At 39.9% G+C, this 19,791-nt stretch overlaps 1 protein-coding gene across 2 annotated transcripts in view; it reads right to left on the bottom strand.

Moving 5' to 3' along the window:
- Positions 1-8,586: 8,586 nt before the first annotated feature.
- Positions 8,587-19,791, bottom strand: part of ARGLU1 (arginine and glutamate rich 1) — a 30,174-nt gene continuing 18,969 nt past the window's right edge. For both annotated transcript variants that reach the window (XM_077482911.1, XM_077482912.1), the window contains 2 exons: positions 13,907-13,990; positions 8,587-10,130 (listed from right to left, as the gene is read on the bottom strand). In XM_077482911.1, coding sequence (XP_077339037.1) covers positions 9,966-10,130; positions 13,907-13,990 — 249 coding nt within the window. In that variant the 3' untranslated portion in view covers positions 8,587-9,965. The remainder of the gene's footprint in view (positions 10,131-13,906; positions 13,991-19,791) is intronic.

Genomic DNA, 19,791 nt, shown 5'->3' with positions numbered 1-19,791 from the left:
CTGTGGCTCCTCCTTTGACCCGCTGTTGACATCCCGACAATCCCATTCACTTTAATGGGATGGCTGGTGAGGCGGCAGTGACAAAACAAGGTGAGGGACGTGGCGGCAGCAGCAGGTGAGTGGATGCCCAGTAACAGCCGCTACCATAATGGATCTGAAATGACAGGCGCTCTTTAAATGTAAGGACTTATTCTTGCTGGTAGTTAGAATCTTTAATATCTGCAAACAGAATTATTAAGCTGTCAGGTTAATACAGCGACAGCAGAACTGACTCAATCATACAGTTTGTAGTGTACATAGATTGGCAAAACAATGGGATAAAGGAATATTCCTGAACTTTGGTTTATCTCATGGTTACTTGTGACATTGTGTGAATGCATGAATGCAATGACTGATTAAATATACCTTCAATTTGTATGCAAAGGAAGTTGAATTAGAGAATTGTATAATGCATGGATAGCTAATTATGCTCATTGAGGTGATTGAAGAACACAAGGCAAAACTGTATTAATTTTTGATAGAGTAAGAGGTCAAGTTTTATTTATGCCATGTCCCATAGGGGAGATATCTTTTACCTTCTTGTCCCATAGCTGAAAGAGAAAGTGAGAGGAAATCCCAGGGTCACCACAACTAGTGTCCTTCATGGGAAGATTTACCCTCTATTACGGTTATACTGGTATAAAACCAAAATTTGGAATTTTCTTTTATTTTCAATGAAAACAGTAAACTGGACAAATAGGGTGGATTTCCGCAGCAGGGGACAGCAAAAAAAAAACAACTGACAGGTGTTCTAATCCTTCACCACTCTACCCAAAAACTAAAAAAGGTTTGGCTTTAGTTACACTTTAAAGGGGTTGTAAATCCTCAATGCCTTCTATGCATTAAGGTGAAAACCCTTCTGTGGGGCTGCAGCCCCCCTTTTACTTACCTGACCTTGATCTTTCTCCAGCCAGGAACGACCACAACAGCTCTACCTGGTGTCTTGTGTCCCGATTGGATAGATTGATAGCAGTGCAGCCATTGGCTCCCGCTCTGTCAATTAAATAGACACAGATGTGGGACTTGGGAGCGCGCCCACACGGGTGTCCACCAAGGAAAACAATTCAACATGGACACTCGATGCAGGGAAGAGCCACCAGTACCATTGAGGGACCCCAGAAAAGGAGAACCAGGGCCACTGTGTGCAAAATAAACAGCACAGTGGAGGTAAGTATGACATGTTTGTTTAACCACTTGAGACCCGCACTAAGTCTATTGACGTCATGGGGTTTCGCTGGTTATATCTAAATGATGCCCGAGTCCACAGACATATATACAGTTATTTACAGTTTTCAGCCGGCGATTCCCTACACCATAAGAACGATCATAGCGGCTGTTCCGCCGCTTGATCGTTCTTACGGGCGGCGGGAGGGGACGCCCCCCCTCCCGCCGCCCTCACGTGCTTCTACCGACTCACCGTTTCTATCGGTGAGTCGGTCACAGGATCCGCCGGCCCCAGCATGTGATCATAGAGATTTCCGGCGGACTAGATTGTCCCCGGAGTCTCTATGATCGTTCGGAGGCCGGGCGCTATGTTATGACGTCACGCCCAGCCTCGGTATTCAAATTAACAGCGCCGATCTGGCTAGGAAGCCATGATCGTTTTTTTTTTTTATTATTCTTCCCAGCCTAGAGGTGAGATATGGGGTCTTATTGACCCCATATTTCACTGTAAATAGGTCCGATTGTGCCATATTCCTATTACAAGGGATGTTTACATTCCTTGTAATAGGAATAAAAGTCAATTTATTTTTTTAAGTGTAAAACTAAAAAAATAAAAAATAAATTTAACAATTAAAAAAAAAAAAAAATTTTAAGCGCCCCTGTCCCCGTGAGCTCGCACACAGAAGCGAACGCATACGCAAGTCCCGCCCACATATGAAAACGGTGTTCAAACCACATATGTGAGGTATCGCCGCAAACGTTAGGGCGAGAGCAATAATTCTAGCCCTAGACCACCTCCGTAACCCAAAACATGTAACCAGTAAAAAATTTTAAAGCGTCGCCTATGGGGATTTTTAAATACCAAAGTTTGGCGCCATTCCACGAGCGTGTGCAATTTTGAAGCGTGACATGTTGGGTATCTATTTACTCAGCGTATCCTCCTCTTTCACATTATGCAAAAAAATTGGGCTAACTTTACTGTTTTTTTTAAGCATGAAACTGTTTTTTTTCTGAAAAAAATGCGTTCGAAAAATTGCTGCGCAAATACCGTGCGAGATAAAAAGTTGCAATGACCGCCATTGTATTCTCTAGGGTCTTTGCTAAAAAAAACATATATAATGTTTGGGGGTTCTATGTAATTTTCTAGCAAAAAAATTAGGAATTTCACATGTAGGAGAGAAATGTCAGAATTGGCCTGGGTCTGAAGTGGTTAAAAAAAATAAACACCACAAGGGTTTACAACCCCTTTAAGTCTTTGTGTGAAATAAGTTACGAAGCAGCATGGTAACCATTTTCTAATATGCAATTAAAAAGCCGAGCATGTACAGTATTCAATACTGAACTAAGCAGTACACATGTAAAATGTATAATTTTCCTATTGCAGCCATTACACTATGAGCCAAGCTGTCCATTAAATAGCTGGCTGATCATAACTGGAAGGGAAATTGCAAGGCTGAAAAAGCAATGTGTTGCTAACTCTTTCCTAGATTCACTATATTTTGATGTAAAACTATTTCACTGTTCACCCAATACCCATGGTGTTAAAAACTGAACAAAACATGGAATAACTTGCGTTTTCTCTAAATGTGCTAGAGAATAGTATTACCATTCCCATTACCAACATTATCCAGTAAAGGTTTGGTTGCACCTGATGAATTCTCTGAAACTTTAAAAGAAAAAAGTTGCACTGGACTGCATTTTATAATCCAAAACAAATAAAAAATACAAATTAATGTGTATGAATGTAGGTCTAGGCAAAGGGCAAAGCCCAAGGTTCAATCAGCCACAGCATTCCAAATTCAGCTTCCATGGCTTGGATCACAGCAGTACTAAACCTGATTTCTTGCTATGGGTTACTGAACTTTGCATTGCCTTACTGAATATGCCCTTATGTACTTTGAGAATTTTAGGGAGAAATAATCCAGTCAGGGCAGCAGAACTGCTTTTAGTAATGGATCCAAACGTCTGCAGAGTCACTTATTACAAAGCCAAGAATGCTGCAATGCACCTTTGCTGCACATTTCATCTAGGTTTTCATTTCATTCACAGGCCCACACCTTTTTAAAATAAACCATGCTTTCCTTACCAAATGAAGTGGTGTAAGCTTACAGATTACTATAACCAAAAACTGTACACCTTCCAAGCACCCCCACCCCCCTCCAAAATGTACGTTTATTTTACAAGCTTTCAGAGCAAGAACACTTAAAATAAATCTCTTCTGCAGAAATGAAAACAAGAACACAATCTAAAGGTTTCTACATGAACAAAAACACATGTACTTCTGTATTATAAAGAAAATATAATTGGTGGACATTTGCATTGATGGGATCTGCATTTTATAGCTGCTGCAAAGTCTGTGCTCCATTTCCAGAACATTTGTTAGGCTCAAAAATCGCAATTTCTATTGAAGATGATGAATTTACTTGATTGCTACTGCATGTAGTTTTATGTTATAATTAGAAGGCGTTAGGTATTCAGGCATTTGTCTACGGCAGTTAAGCCAACCAGCTGTTTAAACATGATACTGCAGCTGTAGCATGGTACTCAGTCAGCATAAACGAACATTCACAAAATAGCAAGCTCGGTATAAAAACTGCACTCAGTTTGTGCTTTGCAAAATGCTGGATGAAGGGAACAGGTTTGCTCATACCAATATAAAATACCTTAATATATTCACAACAGTCCTATTTGTTAAAGAGACATTCAGCACCTATAAAGGTGGGGAAAAAAAACAAGGTGCGCCAAAAACTAAGTGCAGCAGGAGATGGGGGAAGACTTGCGATGCGTCTCAGAGTGTGTTCCATGCTAGTTCCGAGACAAGACAGATATCCGGTCGGTTGTTCCTCTACTCTCGTGTTAAAAGGGGTTGTAAAGCTGTGTTTTTTATTTTCTAAATAGGTTCCTTTAAAGAGGAAGTAAACCCTTCCAAACAACTTGGACCTACAGGTAAGCCTAGATTAAGGCTTACCTGTAGGTCCAAGCAATATCTCCTAAACCTATATGGTTTAGGAGATATTTGCCCGAAAATGGGCACCGCTGTCTACGGCGCATGCGCCGTAGATAGCGGCGCGCAGGCGCACAAAATGCGGCAAATCCATGAATGGATTTGCCAAATTTGTCGACTCCCGTGCGCATGCGCGGGAGTGACGTCATCGCGGCTTCGCCGAGTGGCAGCGGCGGAGCTGCGAGACGCGACTCCCGTGCGCATGCGCGGGAGTGACGTCATCGCGGCTTCGCCGCTCTGATTCGTCGGAGCTGCGAGACGCCACCAGCAACATGGATGCGGCGGACTACAGGGATCAGCGGCGACTTCGCTGGCTCCTGTGTCAGGTAAGTGACACATAATGAGCTACTATGCGATGCATAGTAGTCCATTATGCTTTACCTTTGCAGGGAAAAAAAGAGAAAGTAAACCCATCAGGGTTTACTTCCTCTTTAAGCTAGTGCATTGTTGGTTCACTTACCTTTTCCTTCGATTTCCATTCTAAATGTTTCTTTTTCCTTTGTCTGAATGTCTCACTTCCTGTTTCTCCTCAGTAAACTGCACACCATCATCCGAGCGGTGTTTAGTCAGCCAGAACAGCTTACTGAACAGTTTACTGAGGAGGAACAGGAAGTGAGAAATTCAAAGAAAAAAAAACATTTAGAAGGGAAATCGAAGGAAACGGTAAGTGAACCAACAATGCACTAACTTAAAGGAACGTATTTAGAAAATAAAAGACGAACCTTTACAACCCCTTTAACATCTACTCACCACCATCCACCGAGGACCCGCTGAGTAACTACAGTATTATACTCACATTGGTCCCTGCCCTCAAGGAGCCCACAATCCAAGGTCCCCATTTATATACAAGGGCCAATTTTGGACAGAAGCCAATTAACCTACCTGCATGTCTTTGGAGTGTGGAAGGAAATCGGAGTACTCGGAGGAAACCCATGCAGGCACAGGGAGAACATGCAAACTCCAGGCAGGTAGTGTCATGGTGGGGATTTGAAGCAGCGACCCTTCTTACTGCTAGGTGAGAGTGCTAACCACTACACCACTGTGCCGCTCACACAGTCACAGTCACCCACACAGACGGTCAACATCTTCCTTTCTGACCATGCTCCCATAACACTCATTAGCTTGGGTAACCCTGAACCTGGACCCTGGTGCCTCATTTAACCACTGGGCACTTAAACCCCCTTCCTAACCAGACCAATTTTCAGCTTTCAGTGCTCTCCCACTTTGAGTGACAATTACTCAGTCATGCAACACTGTACCCATATGAAATTTGTCTTTTTTTCACACAAATAGAACTTTCTTTTGGTGGTATTTAATCACCGCTGGATTTTCTACTTTTTACGCTATCAAAAAATACTGAAAATTATGTAAAAAAATAAATAAAAGTGTTAAAATTTAGCAAATTTGTAATTTTTCATCATAAATTTTGGCCAAAATTTATACTGCTACATATCTTTGGTAAAAATTAGTGTATATTATTTGGTCAGTGAAAAAGTTAGAGTCCACAAGCTATGGTGCCAATCTTTAAAAATTGATCACACCCGAAGGACTGATGGCCTATCTCATTTCTTGAGACCCTAACATGCCAGAAAAGTACAAATAAACCTCAAATGACCCCTTTTTGGAAAGTAGACATTTTAAGGTATTTAGAAAGCGGCACGGTGAGATTTTTGAAGTTGTATTTTTTTCCCACAATTCTTTGAAAAATCTAATTCTTTTTTTTTCTGCACAAAATTGTCATATTATCAGGTTATTTCTCACACAGCATATACATAGCACAAATTACACCCCAAAATACATTCTGCTACTCCTCCTGAGTATGGTGACACCACATGTGTGAGACACTTACACAGCGTGGCCACAGAGGCTCAACATGCAGGGAGCACCAGCAGGTGTTCTAGGGGCATAAATTTCAAGTGTAATTACACTTTGAGAGACTGTAGTAGCATGGATGGGAACTTATGTGGGATGGATGACTGAGTTAGCAGAGCAGTTTTTTTTTTTTTTCTAAAGAGTTTAGTGTTATTGTGTAATCATCCCCCTCTCCCAAAAAAAAAAACAAAAAAAACATACAAAATCTACAAACACCAACAAAAGTACCTTCTAGCAGGCAAGTAGATGCAATATACTAAAACAAGATATTCCACCAAAACTCCTTTACAAAATTAAATATATATATATATATATATATATATATATATATATATATATATATATATATATATATATATATATATATATATATATATATTACACATATACATATACACACACACACAATTTTCCATAGTCCTCATTTTAGATCTATACAATCCTGTTGTAACAAGTTTCTGCAGTATACCTTATTCACATCAATTGGTGTACACATGGTATTTCCTAAACTATGGGTACCTATGGAGCACATGATCGCCCCCTTTCATACTTCCCGAGTGTCATAATCCTATCCTTTCAATTTTAAACACTCCACCCATCGATGGGCCCAGTGAGTTTTCACTTCAAAAGGCCTCTCCGCATAACCCTCCACTGCTCCCAACAATTGGGAATACTGTATTCCCAACCATGCCCTTCAACAACCTAAGAGACATGGGCAAAAACAGAGAAACACTTTACAACATGGTCTTCATTGCCATTCCTTACACACTTCAATGGATTCTTTCATCTACCTGTTGCTAGAGCTTCTGACCAACCCATACCTCCTTTTCAACACGTGTATTGAACCAGTATTTGTCAGCAATATGCAACTGCTTCAACTCTCTTCCCTAGGGAAAGGGGTACTAAACCTTTCTTGCAAAAAGAGAGGCCTAATCCATTTACAATTTCTTTATATAAAACATCAAATACCAGGAATTGAGTTACAAGATAGAACAGGGCTCCTTGCCCAGAGTACAATCTTTCCAAACTATCTAAACCATTATTGGCAGTGCCTCTACATTTCCCATCAATGCTACACATTCTGGTTGTGCCCTAAGCTGACATTTCTGGGACCGGGTACACACCATGACAAAATTTACTGTCTTCACCATTCCTGAAAATCATGCCATTTTCTTGCTACATCACAGCTCTTTCCCCATCAAAACATACAAGTGAGAGAGTCATAATAATATGTCTGGTAAATGAGGCTCAAGTGTATTCCTGCATTATGGAAACAACCTACACCACTGACCATATAACATGGCTTAATAGAATAAATGAGATTGAACAAATGGAAGATCTCATCAATTCTATTAAAGGAATGAAAGGTTCCGCACCACTTGATTTTTCTTGGCAGACCAATAGAGGAATACAGATTACGTTTGAGCATGTGAAGAGTCTGAATAACTTGTGTGCAGAACCTCTAAACTTTCATTGGAGTTCCTTGACACCTCCCCTTCACCCTAATATTCCCCCCATTAGCATCTTTCATCATGCCACCCTACCTCCCCCAGTACTCCAGTATTTTAGCTCCGTGCTCATGCCAACCCCCCACACACATTAACATCACTTTTTTCTTTCAATACTCAGTAACCCACCCCCCATAGAGTAAACTCCCTGCCTCCCAATCCTTTTCCTCCACCATCTCCTAGTTATGCTTCCTTCCCAGTTAAAGGATAAGTTAACCTTTAGGAGTATATTAAACCCATCTTTAGGGTGTAACATATAGCATGCTCCTAAATACCCACCTCCTGCCGCTAGAGATTCCCCTCCCTGTGACAGCAAGCAGAGGATCGTCTCCCCACACCCGTTGTCACTTTTTGAAAAAGTGCAGCTCTGCCCATAGAGCCATGTCAATCATTCACAGAGATCTGTGAATGAAAAATCTACAAGCAGTGTCACTGTGCAGACATACTTCTAGTGAATACTGAATGGGCTGTGAGAATACTAGTAGTTTGGTCATTCTTCCTCTAGCTTTGTAACAAAGCCCTAACTGGGATAGGGGCACAAAGCTAAAGAAAGATTGTGCAGGGGCCTGACACTGCACATGTGATCTGCTAATCACATGTACAATGCTCTTCAGGCTACAGTTAAATGTGTTTTAGCCTGTAAAATAATGTGCGTTTATTTATATGTTTTTCTTGAAAGGTGAACTTAGCTTTTAAATTACATACAGATACCAATGGAACGGAACAGTTCACCATAACCCAATCCATATAATAGCTCACCACAACCTCCCCTACCATTCTCACCTAGGTGAGAATGACTTTTCCCCTTCTACCAAAGGTGGCTGGATTAGGAACACACAGCAGCCATGGGCACAGCATGCCTACGTCATCAGGGGCCAGCTGCATAAACCTAAAGTTCTCACTCTGATGCCAACCTTTGCTGACACTCAACGTTATCACATCAAAACCATATTGTATTGAAACACCATAAATAAAAATGCAAAGCAAATATTCACAACATACATGACGCATTTAAGACTTTATTCAGCAAATTTATGTATTTACACTGTGGAAAATTGGATCAGATTGCATCAAAGAGGTTAAAAACAATTCTGCATGGACAATACTGAACTAGAGAGACTCTGAGGTGATTTTGACTATTTGTATCCTTACCTGTACCAGGACTTCAAGTGCAAGTGGAATAGCATCATGGGGACACTGATGTTACAATATACTACAATGTTCCAACAATACTGAGGAGTTGTATGGGTGCAAACTTTAGTTATATATAAAAAAAAAAAATTATCACAAATATTATTCTATCAGTGAAAAAAAAAAAAAGATGCCACTGGGGTTAGTTAAAAGCTTACCAGATCATGAAGAGCAAAGAAGCATAATGCTCCCAAGCTTCTTGTCGCTGTACTAGGGCTCATTTGAGACTACTGTATTTAGTGATCCTTGAAGCAGTACATGAGCAGCAAGCACCTTGAAAAACTGTTCTCTTTGGTGGTCAGACAATGAATACTGAAATTCAGCTGTGTCCACAGCACCACCAAAATAAATGCAGAAGTTGTCAAGATGATCCCAAGGTTCAGCGACAAAATGCTCCTAACACAAGCCCTGAATCTGACCACAGGCATTAAACTGTGGTCAGCAGCCACCCAATTTTGTTTTTCTCTCCTGTGTTGGTAAACATGCAAGCTCATTTTCTATGAACATGTATAAACAATGCTGAAGAGATTACCACTGCACTTACAGTGAACCATTTTCTATCCCACCCAAAAGACCTCCACAGAAGGTGGTGTGTATGTATGTATATATATATATATATATATATATATATATATATATATATATATATATATATATATATATATATATATATATATATATATATATAAGATGTAGAGACTTTCAAAATCCCAGAGTATCTGGCAACTAATACTAAGACCCCATACACACCATTAGATTTTCTGCAGATTTTTGTCTTCAGATTTACCAAAACCATATAATATGAGGTCAGACTTAAAGAGTTTTAATTTGTATGCAATCGGGCAGGCCATTGCACTAAATGGTTTTGGTAAATCTGAAGACAAAAATCTGCAAACAATCTAATAGTGTGTATGGGGTCTTAAGTCCACTTTAGTACAGAAATAACAGTATAAACTCTGTCTAATGATCTGATAAGGATTTAACTTCAATTTAATTGAAAAAAAACAAAAAACAAAAAAAAAAACAATGATACATAAAAAATATAATGTTACGGAGTTTAGAGCACAGCCCCTTTGAGAAATGATATTTGATATTCCAGACATAAAAAAAACAAAACAAAAAAAAAAAACACTTCAACATGAAGCTACCATACAGTCTTGTTTTGGTGTGGAAATAGTTCATGCCTTTTAATCCGGGCTTTTTAACGAGAAAGATAATTTCGGCCTGGACTTTCCCTTGCCCAAAATAATTTTTTGCTCTTCTTTTTGTTGTCTTTGTCTCTCTTGTTCTAATTTCATTCTCTCCTCATGTATTTTTCTTTGTTGTTCAACAATTTTCAATTGCTCCTCAGCCTAGGATTGAAGAAGTGAAATATTAAAGCAAAGCTTTCATAAGTACAAACCCTACACCCTCTAAACAAAAATGTATTACTTTTTTTAGTGTTAGATAAGAGTGAGAAAGAGATAACATTAGTCAGACTTATTCCTGCATTGTGGACATTTTCCCATTATTTCCTTTTCCCGTCTCCTCAATAGAAACCAAGACCACAATAAAAGCCCGACCAAGGCTCCAACCTCTATATGCTGGAATGGGATGGGAAAGCTGACAAGGCATGTCCAAGATGGTCATACGAGTGTTCTCCAACCAATTGGTGGTACATAGTACCTCCAAAATACTTAAGAAATCAAATGGCAAACTTTGCAACTTGGAAAAAAAATAAAATAAAATAATTAACAGATGGATAAAGTTATTTGCCTGCAAGCCATACCAAAAAATATTACTCATTTGTTTGGACACATGTTGCCTTGAGTAACATTAAAAAGTTTGGCTTGGCAAGCATCAGTTTCAAGTGATCCTGTAACCAAATGATGTCCCAATAAATGCTGTGAGGATGAAGAAAAATCGATCCTTGCCGCTTCTGCCACCTACACTACACTTCATTGAAGACAAAATGGCTGTCTGAAGTTTTTGCAGAAATAAAAAGTTTCAGGTTCCAATCTCCTGGTACCCCTGCTGCACTCAGTGGATCCTCCTGCCAACTCATACATCAGTAGCATTTCCACTTTGCCAACAAGTCACTTAAAGTGGTTGTAAAGGCAGAAGGTTTTTAAAATTTATGCATTCTATGCATTAAAATAAAAAGCCTTCTGTGTGCAGCAGACCCCCTAATACTTATCTAAATCCAGCAAGGTTGAACGAGAGACTCGGCTGTCCAGGACTCTCCTCCTCATTGGGCTACGACAGCAGCACAGTGCCATTGGCTCCAGCTGCTGTCAAGTCAGTGAGCCAATGAGGAGAGAAGGAGCAGGAACCAGGCTGCGGCTCTTTGAATGGGCACAGGGAGCTGCGGCTCGACTCCAGTGCCCCAATAGCAAGCCATTTGCTGTGGGGGCACTCAACAGGAGGGAGGGGCCAGGAGCACTGAAAAGGGACCCGAGAAGAGGAAGAACCGGGCTGATCTGTGCAAAACCACTGCACAGAGCAGGTAAGTAGAACAGTTTATTTTTTGTTTTTTTTCATAAAAAAACAAAACAAGAGACTTTAGTATCACTTTAATGCCAGTGCCATTTTTCCATTAATTGAACCACTTATGCTTCAAATTCAGATGTGGACATCATGAACTTATCCATAGCAGTCTGTGCTTAGGTTACACAGTAAAGGTCATATGACAAAGTTTTGTTTTTACAAAGGGCTCAAAGACAGCATTGATGCTTTGAGAAAGTGGATGAAATTAAACAGTTTGGCATAAAAACTACCCGCTGGAGATCCTAGAAAGAGTGGCTGAATTTACAGAACAAACTCAGCTAGTCCAACATACTAATGGCAAGGAAAGGACAGATCAATAATTTCACCAACTTGCTACTAGGGATCAACAGAACAGTGGTTGTAAACCTCATGTACATAATTTCTCTAATACATCAGCACCATTTGATTGTTTAACTAAAAATTCAAACCACTGTATATTACCTTTGTGTTCTCATCTGTAAGCCTGGTCACAGCTCTCTGAAAATCTCCGGTCCATGGACATGCCCATGGACTGGAACTTGGAAGGCAGAGTAATGACATCACTGGCCCCACATCACTGCTGTATACTCACACAAAAGCACCAGCTTGGCAGCGAGCACAATGCTAGAAGTGTGCACACACGTGACACCCTGCTGGGAGGTGGGGCCAGTGATGTCACCACTGCACTGCCCACGGGTCGGAGATTTCCAGAGAGCTGTGACAGGCTTAGAGGTGAGACTACAGCGGTTTGGATTTTTACGTAACTATACAGTGGTGCATGAACTGGGGAACGACTACATAAGAGGTTTACCACTTAAAACAAAACGGTCTGTTACTCAGGCTGGGGCAGCAGGGAACACACACCATTCACTTATGCTTGTGCACAAGACTCCTCTGCATGCCAGTCATTTAAAGGAGAGGAGTGCATGTGTCCATTTTTTTCCAGCTGCAAATCAGGGAGGATTACAGCAGGCGCACTGCTCGGATCCCTGTCAGAGTGCACAAAATGAGTTGTACTGCATTGCCGAATTAGGTAAAATGTTCTATTTCATTTTTGTTATCTGGGCTTGCAAACACTTTCATCTGGAAGAGAAAGGATGATAAACACCACAAAGGCACAACTGGTTAAGAACCTTTCAGATGGGAGTTTACTCAGCTAGAGAAGGAAGTCTTAAGAAACACATTAATTTGGCAATTTGACGTTCATACAGTAAAAAATTTCCAAACAGGTCTTTTTTTTTTTTTTTGCCTAAAAACTCTCTACCATTAACTGCAGGATAAACAAACTGACCAAATGGGCGATTTTCAGACAATTTTTCATCTAGTCTATGACCAGCATATGTCATGGGACTGAACTGGCTTTGTCACCTTTCACATCTCCCATCTTGTTTTTGGACAAACAACATCTACACATGGTGATTAAATTGAATGCTGGGATATCTTTCTGTGACTTATAAGAATTGAATAAGTGGCTTGGAAAAGCTACAAAAAACAAAACAAAAACTTTAACATCACAGAACAAGTTCAGCTGAATGTGACCAGCTACCACTAGCTGTTTAATAACTCACTTAATCTGAACAGACTGAACTGTACCAAATTTATACCATTTTCTCCACCAACATTTCCAATTTTAAACTGATTAGCACAAAACTTTCTTCATGCAATTTAGCACCAATATATTCTTCTGCTCATCTTTACAGAGAACACAAGACTCAAACCAGCCATTGCCCTGAACTGACTGGCAATCAAAATTTTCCAACCATACGCAATAACAATGGACAAAGCGCATCTCCAGTTAAAATGTTTTTGTAATGATTTGTGTTTGAGACACGTTTCCAGTTACTGTGCTCCTCATTGAATAAAGCAAGCAACAATTGGCAGGTGTCAAAGCCAGCAGACACATTTGGACACTTGTAACAAAAGTTAATGAGCAGGCTTCCAAAATATTTCTAAATGAATGCACAATATGTGGAAAGTTTGTATGGCCTGCCCTTTACAATATTCAGGATGTGTTTCGTCAAATCTAAAACCTGCCTACAAAATATGTGAATAGGATTCGACTGGATTAGGTGAGCAACGTCTATGGGTGCCTGTACACACCACCAGCTAACACGGACTGGTGGAAAAAAAAAAGTCAGGTTATAAACCCCATACAATCACTAATGTTTCCTTTATAAGATGAAGGTACCTGCGTGTACCACCACTGCAACCCCTACCTCCCCAGAAAACATGGTCCGAAAAACTGTTCACGTTTGCAGCAGCACAAACACACGAGTGCCAGGACAGATCATGCTTGCCTGCATGTCTGTCTGCTGTCTCAAGTCTGTGGGAATCCTAAACTAAGCATCTATTCAAAGACAGAGCAAACCATAAGCTTAGGACAAAAAAAAATGGTTTCTAGGAGTCAGGGAATAGATGCCAGCTGTTATTCTTAGGAGTACCGGCTACCTGGCTCCTTGGATTTATACAGCACTGTATTATTCACAGATAATTCCTAAGGCATTAGATATACCGTAGATACATCACAACGAGAATACGGAAAAGAAAAATACAATACATGATATTTTAACAAACAGCAACACCAAAACAATCTATGCAGGAATATTATAGACAGAACCCTTACCAGTTTAGCTTGTGCTTCAGCAATTTTACGGTTATTTTCTTCAAGTATTCGCTCCAACTCCTCACGCTTTGACCTTTCTTCTTCCTATATGGAGGATATAATGAGATGTTAGAAACTTGCAAGACTCAAGTGTTCATCTTCCTCTAATTTTCCTCAATTCCTATTAGGACTTACGGGGCGGCAGTACAGCCACCAAATACTTTCAATAACACATCAAACTGCAATCACTAGCATACAGTTTTCTAACACTAAGTTCAGCCTAACCCTCCCAATCCAAACAGCAAAAAAACCCTCCCTATCCTGCCCTGCCAGAGCTGTTTTAATTACAGTCAGACATATCAACAAGGACAACTACAAAACCGGGTAGTGTATATGAAATTAAAGGAAAAAACAGAAATATATAAAGATAAGGGAATAGTTTTTCTCACCAATAATGTATACCTACGTATTATTTACCTATACTCCTTTAATCAGCATTAAAAGTTGAATATTTACTGTCTTGTCCAGTGTCCTGCAGAGTGTGATCCTCAGCTGCCATACGCGCCAGCTTCCTCTTTAAAATGATTTGTACTGTTAGCTTGGCCAACACCTGCCATCAGCAGCTCAACAAATTTTATGAAACATACAAGGAAGGCTGAGCTGAGGAATGCAGATGTTTATCATAAGAGGAAACAAAAATATGTAATTCATCATCATTCCTAAGGCAAACAAGTCATAACAAATAACATTTTATTGTTAGTCAAATGCAATCCATTCTGAGGCTTTGGGGAAAACGCAAGTGTAAGATGCAATTCTTTGAGTGTTTAAAGGTGCAATCCATACTCTTGACAATCAAATCAAAATGTTTATCACCGGTTTTACGTGTAATTTCTTTTAATGTAACATTAATACCAATTGCATGTACCAAGTATGACTGCAGATAACTTTTAGGATTAGAAGGGTGCCCTCTATATTAAAAAAAGATATATAATATATTTGTAGGAGTGCACCTTTAAAGCTACGTTCACATTTAATAAAAATATAAAAACATTAATTTGAGCAAAATAAGAAAACTTTGTTAAGTTTATGTAAAGTTAAAACTTCTCTAGATTGTTCAAAAACAAGTACACATTGGGGTTAAAAAAAAACAAAAACAAAAAAAATGGTACAGAAAAGAAGACACATAACAGGCTACTACTGCCTATTGTTTTAAGACTTCATTTTACTCAACCCCAGTAGATTAGGGTAGGAGACCTAAAAGAAAGCCAAGAACCCTCTTAGCTTAAAAACAAAAGATGCTGTACAGAGAAAGATTTGGCTGGTAAGGAAGGGAAAAAAAGGAAGCGCCAGGCCAATCCTAGTGCAGAATTATTTTAATATAAAAAGGTATTTAAAAAGGTTTGCAGCAAAACATGCACTTACATAGTGCTCAATAGGCAGAAACTTGTCACAACCAGCAAGGAACGACACTGCCACTTGAATCCCTGGGATCTGTAGTCCACAAGCGCCAGCTAACAGTGGTAATACTGTTGCCTTGAGGTTGCTTGGGAGGACGCTGGCCAGGTGATTCAGCATGGAAGAGATCTGAGGTGTGTAACAAGGCAATCGCTAGTCACGGTGGGCCAATCCGAACGCATTTCAGAGGCATGGCCACGCCCCCTTCATTAGCTGATGCTTTGACGCCGACATGGGGTTTATATAGGGAGTGCATTAACACGACGTTTGCCATGGGAACGGCTGGATGAGCAATCACATCTGCAAATGAATGTGAATAGTAAGAAACTTCATGTTTGTGTTCATATATATATGAATATGTACACATGCATTTTTTTATTACGTTATTAAAACATTTTTATCTGCAGATGCATTTGCATGTGTGCACGCAATGCGAGAGCCATTGAAAATTATCAGTGATTGATGATGAATAATTAGGAAACCAATAGAAGTAAAAAAAAATTATAATAATATAGAAAAAGGAGAACGAGTAATTAAAAAAAAAAAAAAAAGAAGAAGAGAAAATGAAAATCCGATGAGGTTGTAGAGGAGGTAACAGAGCAGCAGACACCATCTACCCTCCTCCCGATCTGCTATAAAAATCTTTAATCTGTCATCTAATCAACAGAGTCTGAAATAAGCTTACTTTGCTCCCTCAGAGCCCGCCCCCCCCCCCCCCCCCCAACTTGTTCAACCTATTCAAGGATCTGAACAGATTTGTTCACTCCATCTCCATCATCAGATTTTATCATAACCACAACACACGGAAATCCATCCTCATCCCCAAGGAAGACTTAGTCGACATTGAACCTCAGGAACACTTGAGATCCCTAGATAAATATGCCTTGGACATCCTAAAAGAGCTATGGACAGGACAAGATCTAGAAGATCCATCCATCCTTGAAGATCTGGACGTAGATGAACCATACACATTCCAGCCCTGTCTCAAAAGTTTGTTCCCCATCAAGACAAAGGCCCTTATGTGGAAACATTTTATTCATTGGTTTACAATTAAAGTCTGTGTGCAAAAATAAAATATCACAAAAGAGCAAGCACTCTGGAAGCTACAATCCAATCCTTGTTATTCCAAAAGCGGATAAAAGGAGGAGGAACAGAAATCCTGAACAAAGAGGACTATATAATTGAAGCACAGAAACTTCTATTGGCTCAAAGGACATACACCAAGCTTCCACAAAATCCTATCTTTTGTATGTTAGACACAGCCCGTGAAGGAGTTCTCAACCCCAGTGAAAGGAATTTTCTGTGTTCCAATTTTTTTTCAGCTTGGTATTTCTACTATTTACCGAAGGTCCACAAGGACCTGCTCCATCCACCTGGTAGATCAAAGCAGCCATAGACCAGCCATGTATTGGACTATGTGGATTCCCTTTTTACAACAGCTCCCAGCCTACATACAGGATTCCGGCAATCTATTGGATACTCTGAACATTACTACATCTGGGACACCATCATTGGGTTTCGCTAGATGTCACCTCACTACACCTCAATCCCACATGATGTAGGTATGGAGGCTGCCCATTATTTCCTTTGTAAAGAGGAAACCCTGAATCCCACACAGGCAAAATTCCTCCTCCAAGCTATCAAGTTCATTTTACATCACATCTATAATGAGTTCGAACAAGAATATTTTGAATTCTAACAGACCAGAGGCACAGCGATGGGTGCCAGTTTTGTCAAACTTCATGGCATAATACTGGGAGGACCTTAACATTTGGGCTGAGAATCCCTTTTCACGGCATTTAGTCTATTATGGTAGATACATTGATGAAGTCATCTGGCAAGGTGACACCAACCTAATACAAAAGTTTCTCTAACATTTCAATAGACACATATTCAGTATTCACTTTACATCTTAAGCCCCATACACACTATCAGATTTTCTGCCGATTTTTTTCCTTCAGATTTACCAAAATCATATAATATAAGGTCAAACCTTAAGAGTTTCAATGTGTATGCAATCAGGCAGGTCCTTGCACTACATGGTTTTGGTAAATCTGAAGACAAAAATCAGCAGCAAATCCGATGTCCGTATGGGGCTTTACAGATCCTAACAAGCTCCTATTCTATTCCTTGACCTCAAATTATACCATGATTAAGACTCAAGAATACGCTCACTGGCTTCATTTTAAACCCATAGCTTTACGTATGTAGATAGGAATTACCAGCTATCAGAAAAAAATTGATTAGTAACTTTCCCATAGTCAATTCTGTCGCCTTAAGACAAATTTGTAGCTCCATTGAGGACTACAAAGCACAAGGACAGCTACTTAATTCATGTTCATTACCAAATATAAGACACTGGGCAATTAAGATTTTGGCTAAACATTGGGGGATCCAATGGAATGACCCTAAACTTAAACACACCTCTCCCCTAGCCCATACTGTCCATTATACTTTGATCAGGTTGGTCCTTTCCTCACAGCCGCTTCTCCTTTCTATAGAAGTTAATTTTTGAGACATACTATAAAAACCTATGACCACAGGAAGCCTCCTATTGTTTTTAATAGATTTCTTACATCATACCCCATCCCAAAAACATACATTTGCATAATCACCAAGTCCTATTAAACCTAACAATCCATATAATTTGTCTCTATTTTGATTATCTTTTTTTCTCTCCTTTCAAATTTTATATTTTTACTTCTATTCATTTCTCAATTATCAATTCATCATCAATCACCAATAATTTTCAATGGCTCTCTCATTGCACACACATGCAAATGCATCTGCAGATAACCTTGATCTGATCTTTTTCACTGCACACATCCGCAGACCAAAAAAAGAATACATTTTTATTTAAAATAATTTTTGCTATACAGATTTGATATTTCACATTCTTATATACATCCCTTCACTTATGCATGTGTGTACAAGTGCATATATTTATGAACACAAACTTGAAACACAGCAAATGCTGGGTTAATGCACCGCCTATATAAACCCAATGTCAGCATCAGAGCAGCAGCTGGAGGAGGCGTGGCTGTGCCTCCGAAATACGTTCTGATTGGCCCATAACGACAAGTGGTTTTCCTTGTCTGACACCTCAGATCTCCTCCATGCTGAATCATCCTGAAGCATACTCCCAAGTATCTTCAAGGCAACAGTATTAACGCTGTTAGATGGTGCTTGTGGACTACAGATCCCAGGGATTCAGTGTTTTTCCTTGCTGGTTGTTACACGTTACCGCCTACTGAGCACTATGCAAGTGCCTCTTTTACTGCAAACCCTTTTAAATACCTTTATAATAAAATAATGCTGCACTAAGATTAGCCTGGCACTTTTTCCCCATACCACTCTATCCTTCACAGGACTCGGGTCCCCAGCCTGTGCCTGAAGCAGCCTCGCCACCACCTGCAGTATCCATATAAGAGATTTAAAGGGGCGCACCCCCAAAAAAAGGTTTCCCTATATTGACCATCTTGCTCAGAACTTTCATTACAACCTTATTACAGCTAAAGTGTTTTACTGATATTGCTTTCTAAAAAAAAAACATCAACCAGACCCTTGCCTTGAGTGCGTGCGGCATTCACCACTCTTTTAAACAATCAGGTATTAGCGCCGAGTTTCACACCAGTTTCTATGTGTGTGTTTTTTTACTCTTTACAGTAAAGATTTGGCTGGTGACTGGATATAGAGAAATACAATAAGTGTAATGCTCACAGTCAAGAACTACCAGCATTATGATTGGGACTGCATAGATGAATGGAGTACTCTGGCTCAAAATTTGTGTTAAAAAGTTTGGGCCTCAACCATTTACCTTGCCTACAGAACAAAGCAACAGGTTCACATCAATAGCAGTCACAACAGCTTCATATATTTACTATCCTCCCCCTTACCCATGGAACTCCCTACCCCAATTTGCCCACACATCTCCTACTCTGTCCGCTTTTAGCCGATCCCTGAAAACCCTTCTCTTCAGAGAAGCCTATCCCGTCTCCAAACAACTGTACTTCCGCTTTCTCCATCAGCTCATTGCCCAGTTATTGCCTTTTGTTTCATTTGACCCTCACTTTTACATTGTAAGCTCCAACGAGCAGAGTCCCGATTGCTCATGTACTGAATTGTATTGTAACATTAAGTCTGCCTTCATGTTGTAAAGCACTGTGCAAACTGTTAGCGCTATATAAATCCTGTATAATGATAATAAAAAGAGAGGAAGTCCCATGCAAGCCCCAAGCCAGACCTAAAGTTTATATAAGACTAATGAATCTCTCTCTGTATCCTCGTGTGGTAGAGCAGGTTGCCCGAGGAGCCAATCAGAGACAGGTCTGTCACATGGGAGGAAAGCAAGAAATAAAGTCACTTGCTTCCATTATCCAGATGTACCCAGTTTTTTTTGTCCTCAGAGGCTGAGCCAAGCAGCATGGGAATGAAGAAAACGATAAGCATGG

Source organism: Lithobates pipiens, unplaced genomic scaffold, assembly GCF_037356315.1.
Source record: "Lithobates pipiens isolate NorthernLeopardFrog02 unplaced genomic scaffold, aLitPip1_a1.2 Scaffold_16, whole genome shotgun sequence".
NCBI lineage: Eukaryota > Metazoa > Chordata > Amphibia > Anura > Ranidae > Lithobates > Lithobates pipiens.
The sequence above is the reverse complement of the archived record's forward strand: the minus strand, read 5'-3'. Positions and strand labels throughout refer to the sequence as shown.